General features: G+C 44.4%; 1 protein-coding gene across 1 annotated transcript in view; it reads left to right on the top strand.

Annotated features, from left to right (window-relative positions):
• Positions 1 to 14999, top strand: part of SERINC5 (serine incorporator 5) — a 42812-nt gene continuing 27813 nt past the window's right edge. Inside the window, exons 1-2 of the mRNA XM_051788078.1 lie at positions 1 to 312; positions 13782 to 13949. Of these exons, the coding sequence (XP_051644038.1) occupies positions 286 to 312; positions 13782 to 13949 (195 nt within the window). The 5' untranslated portion in view covers positions 1 to 285. The remainder of the gene's footprint in view (positions 313 to 13781; positions 13950 to 14999) is intronic.

Here is a 14999-nt window from a genome sequence, read left to right as displayed (position 1 = left end):
GTCGCTGGGAGCCGGGCAGCCTGCCGAGGGTGGCCGTGCAGGTACCCACCTCACTGTCGCCGCTGCCACCACCCGTGCCGGCCCGGGGAGCGGGGCAGCGGAGCTCGCACACGGGCTGACGACAGCGGAAGCCGCGCGGCGGAGCCGGGCCGGGCAGAGGCGGTGCCGCCCCGCCTGCGGCTCCCCGCGCTCGGCTGCCCAGCCCAGCCCAGGACAGGACATCCCAGCCGTGCCCCTTCCGCATGCGGGAGCAGCGAGGGAGCTGGGTCACCCCGCACCGCCAGCATGTCCGCCCGCTGCTGCGCCGGCCAGGTAGGGGCTGGGGGCGCGGGGAGCCCGGCAGGTGTGCGGGGCGGGGGGCTCAGCCAGGGCAGGCATCCCGCGGGGAACGGCGCTGCGGGCCCGCCGTGGGTTCCGCGACCCTGGCCCGGCCCGAGGACCCGGGTCAGCGCCCGGCGCGGCCCGAGGGCTGGCCGCTCACCCAGAGAGTCGGGGCGGGGAAGGGCTGGGGGTCCGTCCCTGCGCTTCCCCCGGGCCGCGGCTCTCGGCGGTCCCCGCAGCCACCCTGCGAGCAGGGCTGCCGGGGGCCATTGGCGCGGGAGGGGAACAGCAGCCCTGGCTGCGAGCGCGGGTGCCCGTCCAGGCTCGCCAAGTGCTCCAAGTGGCGTTTCATCTGTTTCCCTGGGTGAATTCGCCTCGTATTTCGGAAGGGAAGCTGGACGCAGCGCGTCCCCCCGAGGTGTGGGCGGGCAGCCGGGAGCCACTGGGCTCGCCGGCGTCCGCACCAGGGCAGCGGCATGCGGGTGGAGGCGCCGACATGGAAAGGGACCTTCCCAAAGCCCTGCACGGCAAGGAGGAATTCTTAAAGGGGCGACAGATCGCTTAGACCTACGAGAGTCGGTTGGGTAATTGTCACTGGTTCCACGTGGTGGGGAGATGAAACCCCATGATATAAGGATTGGAATGATCTTAACTTCTCTCCTAGCCCCAGGCTTCCTGGCAGTCCTCAAACCCTTTCACAAACTCCTTTAAATTTGGCTTGTGAAAAGATTCGGCATGTTCAGGTGCTGGCAGAGGGAGTGAGAGATGACAGCAAGTGGTGATGGAGGGCAGGGCAGGACCTACACTGGTCAGCATCCGTGGGGTGGGGGTTCAGTGCTCCATATGTTACCACAGTGCACCTGTTTTCCTGCTTAAATTAGTTCCATGGACAAAGGACCATGGCTTGGAGGAGATGGGTGATTGTGAGGCCCTTTCCACATCTCATCCTTGGCTGCACTCAAGGGAAGGACTCCTGTTTCTAACAGTGTCTCTCTAGTGTGATGTTAAACATCTTCTCCAGGTACTTTATTTGTGCTTCATTTTCCCAAATTTCCTTTTCTTCAATAGAAACTCATTATCACTTTGCCTGTCTGCAACAGACTAACCAGTGAACTTATTCCTGTTGTTTTACATATTTAAACACCTAATTCTATTGATATTGCTATTGCTTTGCTCACCCTGCCCACCCTCAGCATCTGATTATTCTCTTGGTTCTGTATGAACCACCTGGAAAAAAAGAATCTTATATCTTTCCTGAAGGTTGAAATCCCAAGCTAGATTTGGTCGTCTGTCTGTGGTTCTTTCAATCTTCAGCGGGATGGTAGGAGTACTTAGCTTGTTTTCAATTGCATGTTCTCTGGGACCTGCCTCATGCCTCTCCAAACAGCACTGGGTGGTTGTGGGGGAGAGTAGTAACTTTACTTGCTAATATTCCTCTTGAAGCAGGGGCCTCCCTGCCTGCTGTTTCACATCCATTTTGGCAGCATGTGAAAACAAGTTGTGGAGCAGCTCAATGAAGTGCTGTTAGTAGGTAATGTTACTGCAGTACTTCACGGCTGTTGCGTTTTCATTGCTTTTTTTGATGTAGCTCCTGGAGAAGTAATTTAATACCAAGAGGATGAAACTGTTGTCATGCTCAGTGGGGAATGGCATAGCTTTACTGTGCCCGACCTCTGTGACATTCTTAAAGCCTCTGTCCCTACCCCCCACAGTAATCTCTGGTAGTAATGTGTTTTATTGGCACTGATGTGTCACTTTGGAACCTGTAAATAAACTGAACTCCTTAATGTTGTTGCAGACGAGGCAAAAGCCCTGAAGTGGATGCAGTCATAGTGCCAAAAATCCCTGGGAAGATGTATTCTAAAAAAAAAAAAGCACTTACTATTGATGTAGACTTACCTATGGTAAATATGGCATATTACTGGAGTTTCACCAGCAAACATAGTGTAGAGAACCTTTTTATAGGCTAAGGTGATAAACGGCATGACCTATGTTTCAATAGCATGCAGTATTACATTTTAAAAATGAAAAATGGTCTTTGCTTTTGTTACTTGATTTATTCCAGCCTTGATGAGGGGATGTTTGTTTAACATGATTAATACACGAGAAAACCAAAAGAAATAGAAGTTCTTCTTTCTGTCTCAACCAAGCTCTCTCAAGTGTTTTGTGAGTACTGTTAATGAAGCTGGAAAATCAAGAAGGAATTTGGCCTCTCCCTCAGTGTTCCCCTAAAGATGACGTTAACTCTGTCTCTAGAAACAGAGGAGAATTGCTTGAGAAAAGATAGAACTTTATCCAAGTTCTGAAAAACAACACTGATGTTGGGTCCCTACTTTTTTTTTCTAAAATATACTAGTTTAATGGGTTTGATATCCTGTAGTGTGAGGATCTTTTGTGGGAATTATTTTTGCCCTTTATACACCTTGTGTATGCCTCTCTCTTTCTGTGGATCTGCTTTCCTAGAACTGCCTGAGAACTTTGGCATTGCCTTTCTGAGCTGTTTAAGTATAGTTATCGTAGGTGGATGTCCGTAGCTGATATCAGAGTTTTGTTGTGAGTTAACATGACTTGGCTATGTGTTTTTGCTCCATTCGTATACCAGCAAATTTTCCTGATGAAGAGAAGAGAGTGAGTGGTTAGTACTTTCAGTTTTGGGTCAAACTGTGGTATCTATCTAGTTGAAGGTGCCTGTCAGAATAAATGCATTCAGGTTTTGGAGCCCAGATTCCTGTTGTTAAAGGATATAGCAGCAAGCTGCCAGACTTCAGTGTACTTTGGTTATGCTGATTTTGCAGTCAAAAATTATTTAAAATAATCTTGCCAAATTTAAAATATCATTGCCAAATAGACCCTGGGAACTTTCTTTGAAGGAACTTGGCCATTAATAAACATTAATTTCTGCAGTTGCTTTTTATTGGGCGATGTACAACCTTGTTTTGAAGACAGTTGTGATTTTTAGGTTTCTGAGCTGTAATAAGCTTACTTAATGTTTCTTCTTTTGCTACTGTTTCATTGGTAGATCTATTTTGAGAATGCAGTGAGAATACAGTTTGGCTTGGGCCTCCACAATGCTTTTGATTACATAAAAATATCTGCTTAAATTGACAGGAAACAGGATTTTACATTTGGCTTTTCTTCAGTAGTTATTCTCAGGAGAATGAAGTTGAGATCATGGTTAAAGAAAGCAGCTGTTGCAGAAAATCTTTATTACAATGAATATGTTTTTTCCAGAGTTAAATAAATGTAATTGAGATCGTTAACATTCATTTTGGGGGGACAGTATGTTGTAGCTGGGTTGTTCAAGAAGATGGATTTTTCAATTAGAACTGGTAACTATTAAAGCTCATGAAGCTGTTTTTGTAGATCTGTTAAATCTTGAGTGATGTCCTTAATACTCTTCTGCACTTAGAAATCATATCATGTAGTAAATACAGTGAGATGTGCCACAAGTTAGAGTATCAGATTTTAATTTTATACCCAGACCTCTAATTATGATTTTTTTTTTAAAGAGGGAGGGAAAAAAAGGCACATCTATATTTATAAGACTGACCTCATGACTTCTGGGGCCCATAGCTTTTGGGACAAGGGAGGGAGGCCCCTGTGTCCTCTGGGCTGCCTGCCTCTCTGGCACTGCCTGTTTGCATTTTCATGTTGAGAAGGGAGCTTGCAGTACTATCCCCATGGTCTCCTTTTTTTATTATATGGTGAAAAGGATGGTTCTGTCACCCTCATCCAGGTTTGTGTGTCCTCTGAGGTTGCTGGAGCATTGTGGGGAGTATGCATAGTGTGATGTGCTGCAGTACTGTGGGATGATGATGGTGGTGTTCCTGGCTTTCCTTCACATGGTGCTCCTCAAAACACATCCCTTCTGCAAATGGTCTTCCTGGGTGAGAGGGGTTTGTTTAGTATGTTTAACCTGAGTATTTACCTGTGGGTATTTCCACACCCTGCCACTGCTATTATTAATCATGACAGAAGATGAAACTAGCTGTCTGAGGTCAGATGTAGAATACTGTAGTGTACTCCACTTAAATGCAGTTAGGAAAAGCAGACTGGGGAAGATCTATTTTCCCTGTTCGCAGAAACATGGAGTTTCTGCTTTAAACGAATGGTTTCCTGAATAACTGAATTAGCAAAACCTGCTTTTCTGCAACTTTGTCCACTGAGGTTGGTACCTCACGTTGATTCCCTTTCTGATAAATACTGAACTCATGTTTAAGCCTTTTTCTTCCTAAGGGTTGAGAGATCATTTTTCTCTGCTAAAAGTTTTGCTCCTTTTCAAGGAAACTATAAGAACATATCTCTGAGGCCCAATTGGCCTGCCGTAGCTGGATAAAATTTGCTGCTGGATTCAAAAGTGATCAGAAAGGGAGGGAAAAGTGACCAAAAGACAGTGAGATTCTGTAACTGTTGTATCATTTGCCACTGCATCACTAGGTTGGTGAAGTGCTAAGGCCTGAAAACAGGCCCTGAGCCAGAGTCGACCTCTAGATGAACCTTCCAACCTCATCATCATCATGGCTGGGCTTCGCAAACGAAGATTTGGGAAGGTCTCTACCCACGTTTGTTGCAAGCATGCTGGTGGCTAAAAAGGCCAATACAGACAGGCATGTCCAGTTGCAAAAGGCACAGCAGAAAGACTCCTTAGGTGGTATATTCTGCAAGGCACGATTCTTTCTGTGTTGTCTTTTCTCCTCAAGGGTGATCCTGCGTGCTTTCTCAAAGGCATCAGCAACATTATAGATGGTGTGTCTCCAGGCCTCCCGATTGGAGGCCAGAGTAGACCAATTATGGTGGTCAGTATGGCCAAGGCTGAGATGTTGTTTCAGGGAGACTTTGTATCTTCTCTTTGGGGCTCCTCTCTTGCGGCAGCCAGTGGCAAGTTCACCATAAAGCAAGACCTTCCAACCTAATGTTATTATTTAGCCACGTATCTGCTTATTAGCCAAAATTCTGTACAATCATTAGTAAAATACATAGTATGATAAGACTACACCTGTGTAAACATGTATGCTTGTTAGTAAGATATATTGGTATCCGCTTATTAGTGAAGATTTGTATCTGTTCATTAATGAGATATGAATGTATCTGTCTTTCCATGGTCAAGGCCATGGAAGTAGACAGCTGGCTTTGTTTGACAGTAGGTGGTCCAAATTTAAGATATAAATGTATCCATCATTCTGTATTTAGAAACTAGTCAAGGCTGTGGATGTAGACAGTAGTTGGTCCAAATTGACTCCCTTGATTTTCCTCTGAGCCCTGGCCAGGCTTTAGGGGAAACTGAAGGAGAAAAGAGAGCCAGATATTTACCTCATTAAATAAGTGATGTGAGCTTGTTTGTTTAACAATTTAAAAGCGGGACCCTTTCACAGCAAAGATAGAGCCCTCACCTACGAGTGGACACACTGCATATGATTTCCCAGTTACCGGGAGTGGTTTTCCAGCCCTTCGCTGTGGTTGGGTGTTCCCAGCTGATGTGCGGGTCTGGATGATGATGGTGATGTATTAGGGTAACCGGTGATGTATTTTTCTTAATCACTGTAGACACTCCTTGTAGTAATGATTAGGTGCATTGCCAAGCTTATCCTTTTGTAATTCTTTGCTATTTTCCACTATAGTAAATTTATGCACTTGTTTTTTAACGTTGGGTCTCTCTTTCTTGTGCCAACATTCGTCCACTGGCAAAACAGTTGGAAACCTTTCCCTGTCACTGTATAAGAGGTAGAAGATAGTCTTTCTCATTCCAGCTTATTTTCTGCAGAAGGACCTAAATACAACTGCTGCTTTTATTTTAATTTTTGCAAGTGTAGGTATTCCAGGATATGTTTTTTCCCGTAATTGAAACTTTCATTACAGTGGATGCACTCACAGTTGTGGGTGCAAGACATACTTATTTCAGGGAAGTAACTGAATGAAAGCCTGAACTATGACTACAGTGTAAGCTGAAGGTCTCATCTGGAGTTAGTGACTGCTGTGATCCCAAACATGTGCTGATGCTGGATGGTGTTCTCAGCTTAGCCATGTGAATATGCTTGGACCTTAGGTCATTTCCAGTGTTCTTCTCAAGGACCGAAGTCAATGGTGCTTCCACTTCTTTCTCAATGGTGCTTCCATTTCTTTCTTAAGTGTGCAGGCCCTGATATGTTTTGTAATGTTAAATGCTTAGCTGCCTAGATTTTTAGGCAGTGATCAACTGACTGAATTTAACCTGCTGCTTTGTTCAGGTCACCCAAGAGATCGGCTTCAGCATCAGCATGTGCTACAGCATGAGGCAGTGAGGGACTGAGCCAGCCAGAGCTGTGGGGTACACTGTAATGTGTGTCTGTGATGGCATGTTGTGGGGAAGGCAGGTCTGTGCCTGTTTTGAAGGGAGTCTTACATACCAGCAATGTCATCATCATTTAGCGATTGAATCTTCCAGCAGTTAGAGACGGTGTGTGCTGAAGTGTTTAAACATATTAATGTTAACAGTCTGAAAATGTAGAGTTTTGCTCTTCCTTCTGTCCAGTAGGACTAATCCAAAATGCAAGGACATGTACGCTCTGGTACTGAGTTTTGACAGGAACTGTTCTTAATGCAGTGAGAAATAGTGAATGTTTTGTACCAATGTATTGGCTTTTGTCACTTTTTACGAAGTGTTAATGTCTTTTTTTTTTTAACTCCCTGCCCTAAAGTCTTCTTGGACTCAGCACTGAAACCATCTTTTAAAGACACAACATGTTTTTGGAACAGCTCAGAGCTGTCTGTTCATTCAGAAGTGAAGCAGCTGTTCCAGCTATACGCTTTTGAGTCAATGCACATGAAAATTTCATTTAGCTGCTTTTTCACTGCCATGGTACATGGACTTAGGCAGTTACTGCCCTGCATTTTGTTCTCTGTACCTGGTGATGCACCACATCGTATCTATGTGTGCTATTCTTCCTCTAGAGTCCTAGTTTTGAACGTCAGAGCTAACCTGGAGAAAATCTGCCCTTGGTATGAAGCGATGGCCCCAAATGTCATACTTTGCCCTTGCTGCTATGTCTTTCCTGTTCCGGTTGCTCTGTTAGTAGCTCCTCTGCTGTGAAAGTGAGAGAAGTGACTGCAACATTAGTTTAAACTACCTGCCGATGAGAAAATTGAAATATGAAATTATAGGAATGGACAGCTGAACCTCTCACTCAGTGGAGTGTGCTCTGAGTGAAGAATGTCAAGGGATCAATGCAAAGAATCTTCACGTTCAGGTCTGTTTGTATCAGTGACCTGAGAGTGCATTTAAAACTGCTCCCAAAAGCACACAGGTGTGATGGAAGGGCTGGTGGAGCAGAGGCTGTTCCACCAGCCTGTCGAAGGTGATGTAACCCAGACGGCATGACCCCAGTGTAAAATATACCTCTGTAAGTACAGCCATCTAGCTGGTTGTCTGCACAAGGTGTGGGTGGAGGGCAGGCAGCTCCCACAGCGTGGAGTGTAGCTGCATGCTGGGGGGGAGGAGTGAGGTTGCTTGCTGGACTTTGCAGTCAGGCTGACACGATTTTTTAGGAGGGACTGGGCAAATTTGAAGGAATGCAGAAAGAAAACCCTCGGCAACTTAGGTGCTGGGAGAAGTCCTAAAGCCTTCAAATGAGAGAGAGGGTAAATGTTTTGGATTTTTGTGTTGATTAGCAGAGAGAAAAGACGAGGTAATTGAAGCCAATGAAAAAAGCCTCATCAAGAACCAGTGCTTGGAGAACTGTAGCAGACAAATTAGAAGGTGGGGGTTTTTTTCTGTTTTCAGTGGCAGATGTGAGTAACCAGAGGGACAGACAGTCTGCCTCATACTGCTGTCAAATCCAGATGGTCTATGCTAATGGAAAATAGCTATACTACTAAGGAGTTGGATGATGTGATACACTGTGTGGTTCAGGTCAGACCAAACAATTGTCTTGATTTTTCCAAAATTATCAGGAGAAGAGCAGTTAGGCAGACTTGAGTGTAGACATTTTGCAGTGACATTATTTTCCAATGCTGAGCTGAGTCACCACTTAGTAATGTTTGAGCACAGAGACAGAAGCTAATCGTTCTCAGTTACAGCTTAACTTCAGCTCTGCCAGTGCCTGGCAGTGGCTCAGCCACATTTTAGCTCTTTAGCCCTCCTCCACCTGTCCTAGATGCTGCTTTATTGCCTAGGTTTTGAGCTGCTTGGTGCTTATGATAGTTCTACCCTGTAGTGCAAGGCACAAGCCCTTTGCTTCGGAAACTCACCTCAAGACAGGAAACCCTCACTCAAAAACATTGTTCTGGCAACATCTGGGCCAGCATGACTTTTCTCTGAAGTCTGTTTTAATTTTGCACAATTTGCAGTGTGAGACATGCTCTTTAAAATAGGTCATCAGTTGATTCACTGGTATGTTGGTCACAAAATCTCTTGGCTTAAGTCACATGGTGAGTCTGAATATTAAATAAGAAGCAGTGAAAAGCCGGTTAAGTCAGACAAAATAAGGACAAAATAAGGCCTCTTTGGTGAATTTAGTTACTTCTGAGGGACAAACCACTGTGTAATCATGTGACTGGTTGAAGAAGCCTATGGAAAATGCATATGCATAACAGCAGTGGGTTTTCAATAATAGTCTTAGACCATCTCCTAACACTTGGGACACCTGGCATCAGACGTCTCTTGTTTTCATGAACCAGTGCACTAACAAAATTCTAGACAGTCTTTCCTGAAAGCAGAAGCCCAAGCAATGACAAATGTGTAGCCTGTTCAGGATATCATTCATGCAGGACCGGCTGCTTTGCCTGTCCAGCCTGCTTGGATGCTGCGGGTAGCTGTGAGAGTAGATGGTTGGGTGTTTTTGATAAACACTGTTAACAGCTCAGTGACTGCATTATCTGCAAATCTTATGGCCCAGATAATGCTGGCAGTCAAGTAGTCAAACACTGCATGAAAAACTAAACTGCTCTAGGCCCCCATGAAAAGAAGCTTCAGCAAGGCACATTCCTATGCTCTGTGGACAGGCTGGAAGGCATGCAGTCTTCCTGATGCTCTGGCCAGGTTGTCAGTTAGGAGGGAAGAAATAAAAAGCTGCTTCATTTCATTAAAGTGTGAAGGTTTTTTCCTCCTTGTGCTCTTATCCCTTTGATTTTTACCATTTCTACTGAAATCTCCTGAAAGGAAGTGCTTTATTGTGATAAGTAATGGTTTGTATAATTTAAAAATACCATAGGCTATTTTGGGCTATGATCCTGAAACTCTTCACTTTGTTTTAATGATTAAGCAAAGTATTTTTTAAGACCTTTGAGATCTTTTTGGAAACATATGTGGAAAATACCTTCTTAAAATGTCACTATCTCTACAAAAGCAGCAGGCAGGGCATGTTCACTTACTTCTCACTCTTGTATCTGAACAGTTACATGTGCTTGACACTACTTTCATACCTTGTTCCGCTGATTTATCAGATTGGATCACAGCTTGCAGAAAAGTGTGTGGCAGATGTTAAGGGTATGTTGGTGGAGTATTCATTGTAGGGAACCAACAGTTTGTGTGCAAGTTGGTAAGCCTGCTTTGACCCTGTTTTGTTAAACTGTCTAACTCTTGTTAACCACAGGTTCTCCCCAGGCTGTTGGACGATGGGAGTGTGCAATATGTCCAGGCCTGCCTGTACTTGGAAGAGTGGTTTGCATGAACTAGGGGTGTTACATGTCTGCTTACTTCTGCTCCTCTCTGTGTGGATGTAAAAGTTATAGTTCCTCTGCATTGGCATGAACCCACTGCACTCCAATTGAATGAGGCAATAGGAAAATGCCACTGAAACTTCTGTTCAGAGAAGGGTGAAAGCATTCAAGACAGCTGCAAAACATTCACCCGTACTTTTCCCCTGCCCGTGCACTGTGCCCTCACATGAAATAGTAGAACCATTGCTGCTGTTGTATCAGCAACTGAAAAGGATTGATATGTATTTTTTTTCATTTTCCTTACCTTTTTTTTTTTTTTTTTTTTTTTTTAGCCAGTAGATTGCTTTATTTAGTCACCCCCACCACAAGATAGGACTGTCAAGGCTAGTGAGGTGTTGGTGTGCGGTAGGAATGAGTGAGTGGCTGGCAGACGAGAGGGGAGGTAGGGGCTGTTAAGCCAGCCTGGCTACCAGAAGAAATGTCTGTGAAACTGTGCTTTGAATATTTTTTAACAGAAAAATTCCCCACACCGCTTTCCACAGCTGCTGTTGTGAAACCAGTCAAGTCAGCCATCATCCAGCACTTCAAATCCTGGAGCAGTCTGTTTTCAAGTATACTAGGATTAAAAGTTTTGGGATCTCAGGCAAGCTGGCACCGTACCTTCCTTGAGCTCCAAAAGTGTAGCACTGAACAAAGCAGGTGGCTGGTCTATGGTGTGGAGACCTGGAGTCGTGGGAGATTAGTGTGAGGGGGCTGGCTGGTGGTAAGGATTTGTGGAAAGCATAAATATTTGTGTAGTGTTTGTAATTATTGTCAGACTGTGATGTTCACCTGGTGAGGAGATGTAAAGATAGAGGGGCAACTGGGGTGGCTTGTGCTTGTTGCCTGAATTGTGGGAGCCTTTGGACGAGATGGACTTGAAGCCAGAACTTGCTGCAGCATGACAAACTCCTGACAGAGAAGCCTGGCTTTCAGATGCCATTGCATGGGCTTTTGAAGACCCTGGTCTTGGGAGGATCAGAGGACTTCAAAGGAGCTGTATGGACGTGGATTTTCAAGGCCTGCCAGCTGGCAGTGGTTACAGACCTTTGATTGTTTTTTGGGTTGTCTCTGTCCTAAAAACTGCACAGCATCTTGCTTCTGCAGAACACATTCACTGGAGGAGTTTTTATGTAATGATAAGCTAAATCTGTAAAAAATTTGACATGACTTGCTTTTTTTTCACAGTCTGTTTTTTTTAACATGAGAATTTGTTACTGTCTTAAAGTGCTTCAAGTGCTGAAGTGGATTTTGAGCCCCTGGGCAAGACCATTGCTGCAGTCAAAAGGCAGAGGTGAAGTGAGATGGGCCATACCTGCAGTAAAGCATCAGAGGATCTGTGTAACTTAGCTGTACATTGACTACAACTTTTTAATAGAGAACTCTTTGTATATGGGGGCTTTGAAGTCTGTCACCCAAAGATAACATCTTTGAAACCTCTTTGGTCAGTAGGATGTGGCCAGCATTTTACTCTTTGGGACAGAGACTGTTCTCATTTATTTTTGGATAACACCTAATTCATCTTGGCCTAGTCTAGAATGTATTTAGTTACAACCAGAGTTTAAAAAAGAAAAAGAAAAAAAAAGCATCATAAAAAAACCCAAACCACCAAATTTGGGACTGTGGCTGAATAATGTAACCAACTTACTATGGTTTCCATGGCTACTTAGACTGTTTAAAGAGGTGCATCTGGAAAAAGATGAAGACACTGGTATTTTTGACCAAAATTTGCAACTTATAGGGTATGTGCTCAGTATTAGAAACTATCATTAAAGTCTAAGTAATGTGGAACAGTACATAAATGAACTATATATTCTATTTAAGCATTTGTTGTTCTAAGTAGCAGCTCCAGGGACCCAGAAGTAGAATAACAGACATGTTGCTGGATGTAGGTGAGATATTACTGACACAGCTCTCTAGCACCTGGTGTAGGAAAATGTTGTTCCCTTTACAAATGCCAAAGCTGCATTTACTTCTATACTGTAGTTTTTGATGTTATGGTAAGGCCAGCAGTTGAAGTTCATTGTGGAGACTTTGGATATGACTGATATCAAATCCTTTCAGGTTCAAAGGACCTTTAGTCTTAATCTTTCCCCCCCCCCCCCCAAATCTGAAGTGGGTGGATTATACTTTTCTAGTATGCATTTGTTTTTAATTGTTATTATTCCATTTGCTTGTTTAATTGGTAATTTGACATAGCTTCCTTATTTCCCAGGCTTGTGTTGATGCTGTAAAAGGTAACAATTTCAATACATGTAAAAAATAAAATTGATATTTAGCCCACCACTACCTTCTATTTTGAAAGCATACTTGCACTGCATACTTGCACTGTGTACTTTTGCACATAGTATTTTTAATTTCTGGCTTTGGTGCCAACACGAGCCCATGCTGTTTATTCCCCACAGCTGGAGCTTTGTGTTTTGGGGAGGATTTCTGTTTCGCAGCAGCAGCAGTTTTAGCAGCTGTGTGCTTTGAGGCCCCTTCTCTGGCATGTTATCCGGCAGTGAAGTGAGAGAAGAGCAGTGTGGGAGCAGGGTTGGACTGCCACCATTTTGTGTCTTCTGCCAGCTGAAGACATTGCTGAACAAGGGAAGGACCTGTCTGCCACCCCCTTTCTGTGGGGCTGAAGGCAGGAAGCCCGAGCTGGAGTGTTGCAGAGGTAGTCATGGCAGGGAAATGATAAGCTGGGAGTCAGTCTTTTAAAGACACTTCATCAAAACAATTTGGGGCTCTTGGATCAGTCAGTCTGGTTGTGGAGTTATATCAGATATGTGTGTCTGCAAACACACACATGAAACCCCCTCCTCCTTATCAGACAAGTCATTGTTGCTGGAAGAGAAAGTGTCCTGGGGGGAAAATAGCATGTGGTGGTTTGGAACCTGACGGCACATACAAGCCAGTGAAGTTTGCCTGGATGACACAAAGGTGGCACTTGTGCATTTTGAGTCCCTTGGCAAGAATCCCCCTTGTACAACTGCTTACTGAAAGCAGAAGGTCCTCTGAAGGTTCCCATGGCCCCTCCAGAGGCTCAGGAAACACTGGGAAAAAGCAGCCTTGGTGTGCTCGAGCCCCAGGCACCATACCTAGCCACAGGGAGTCCCTTGAAATTGGGAGTACGGCAGGGTGAGGCTACTTTGGGTTGGCAGCAGTGAGGTTCCCTGCTCATGGCTGCCTATTGGTGTCTAAAAACCCTCCTGTGGTCATGGCTGGTGGGTTAAGCACAGAAACCATATGAAGCTGCTGCCTATTGCAAGGAAGGGCCTGGCCAAGGACAGTGCTGCCTAATGTATAAAAATAAGGCTTACATTTATATTTTTATATATCACTTTTTTAAAAGTAGAAGGCAGGGAAGGTGAGTCCAGCTTCTTTGAAAGTTAATGATACTGTTGACAGCAAGAAAGTAATGAGCATCAAGCTAAATTCCTTTCAGGATTTGTTCATACCTTTTTCCTTGTTGAATACATGCTTTTTGGTATGCTTTGTAGTTTTTGTCTTGGTGGACTCTCAGTTGTGAGTAGAAAAGAACTGAAGTATACAAGGAATTCTGTCTCTCATCCTTAGCAAATGTGAGAAAGCTAGACACTGATGTGCTTAAAAGTAGTGACTTTTCATAAACAAGACTGTCTGCTTCCAGTTAAATGCTGCTCAGCTGGAAGGAGAGAACTTGGGAAATTCTGGCATTTTACAAGAAGTCTCCCGGCCTCCTTTTCTAACTTTTGCAACAGAAACCTGAAGCTGGAGTTCTTTGGTGGTTTTTTGACTTGTGTTTTTTTTGTCTTACTTTCCAGTTGGCCTGCTGCTGTGGTACTGCTGCTTGTTCCTTGTGCTGCAAATGCTGCCCAAAGATAAAACAGTCAACCAGCACCCGCTTCATGTACGCACTTTACTTCATCCTGGTGACTATCATCTGCTGTGTCATGATGTCAACAACCGTAGCTAACGAAATGAAAATGCGCGTAAGTAAGAGATCAACTCACTGCTGCCTCTGGAAGGAAAAGGGGCTCCTTCCACAATTCTTTGTGTGTAGGGGCGCTTCCTCAGAAGAGGCAGTTGATTTTCTCCACCCATCCACTTCCAAACTCAGACATGATGATTTACCGTGCTCACCCTCTTCCTGTCACCCGCTGAGTATGTTTCACAACAGGAAGTGTCAAGGCCTTCCTCTCCTATTGTGCAAAAATCCGCTGGAGCGCACCCACTGCAGGTTTGCTGCACAGGTAGTGTCACAAGAGGCTTACTAGGGAGCTTTTTATAGAACAAATCAGTTCAGTCTAACGTTGAGTTCGTCTCTGGCAGCTTGTTTGCTAGCAGAAGCAGAAAATTAGAAAATAACTCTTCAAGTGTTATAATTTTAATTCTGTGTTCTCGGTGCTGTATGACAGACTACTGCAAAGCACAGTGCTGCAGAGCCTTTACAAGGGCTTTTCTTCAGTGTGTTGAGTCATTGGCCTCTAACAACAGCAAACATTGTTAATCTCTAGTTGTCTTTTTAATTAAAGATCTTCAAAAGCATGAAAGGAGCTGTGGCTAAAACCAGATTTTAAAACTCAAGTTTCTTTCAGAATCTTAATATAACTTTCCTAAGTGAAATGCTCCCCTAGCCTGGTATCGCTCACACACAGTGGACCTGTTGTACCACATATTTGGTACAAGCCACCACTTAGCCACCTGAGTAGTGTAAGTCCTCTCTCTCACCCTCTACCAACTACAAGAATGTAAGTCTGTTTCTAAGCAGGTGGAACAATGGCTGCATGGCTTAGTTCTTAAAAATTAAGGTTCTGCACCAAACACATCATTGGGCCTGCTTCAGGGTTGTGAATGTGCTTGTCCTGGAGGTTCAGAAGGCTTCCCTCGCTGCAGGCATGTAGTTGTTTTGTGTTCCCCTCCCAAGAGAGTGCTGTGGGTGCATGATTAGGGCTGTTTCCTCACTGAATCGGTTGCTGGACAAGCTGATGCCCTGCTTAAATCCTGCACTTTGTTTTTGGTTGTCTCTGAAACACTTTCCT

Source organism: Manacus candei, unplaced genomic scaffold (genome assembly GCF_025592945.1).
Source record: "Manacus candei isolate 608988 ecotype Guabito, Panama unplaced genomic scaffold, ASM2559294v1 h1tg000024l, whole genome shotgun sequence".
NCBI lineage: Eukaryota > Metazoa > Chordata > Aves > Passeriformes > Pipridae > Manacus > Manacus candei.
This window is presented reverse-complemented; position numbering and strand designations above follow the sequence as displayed.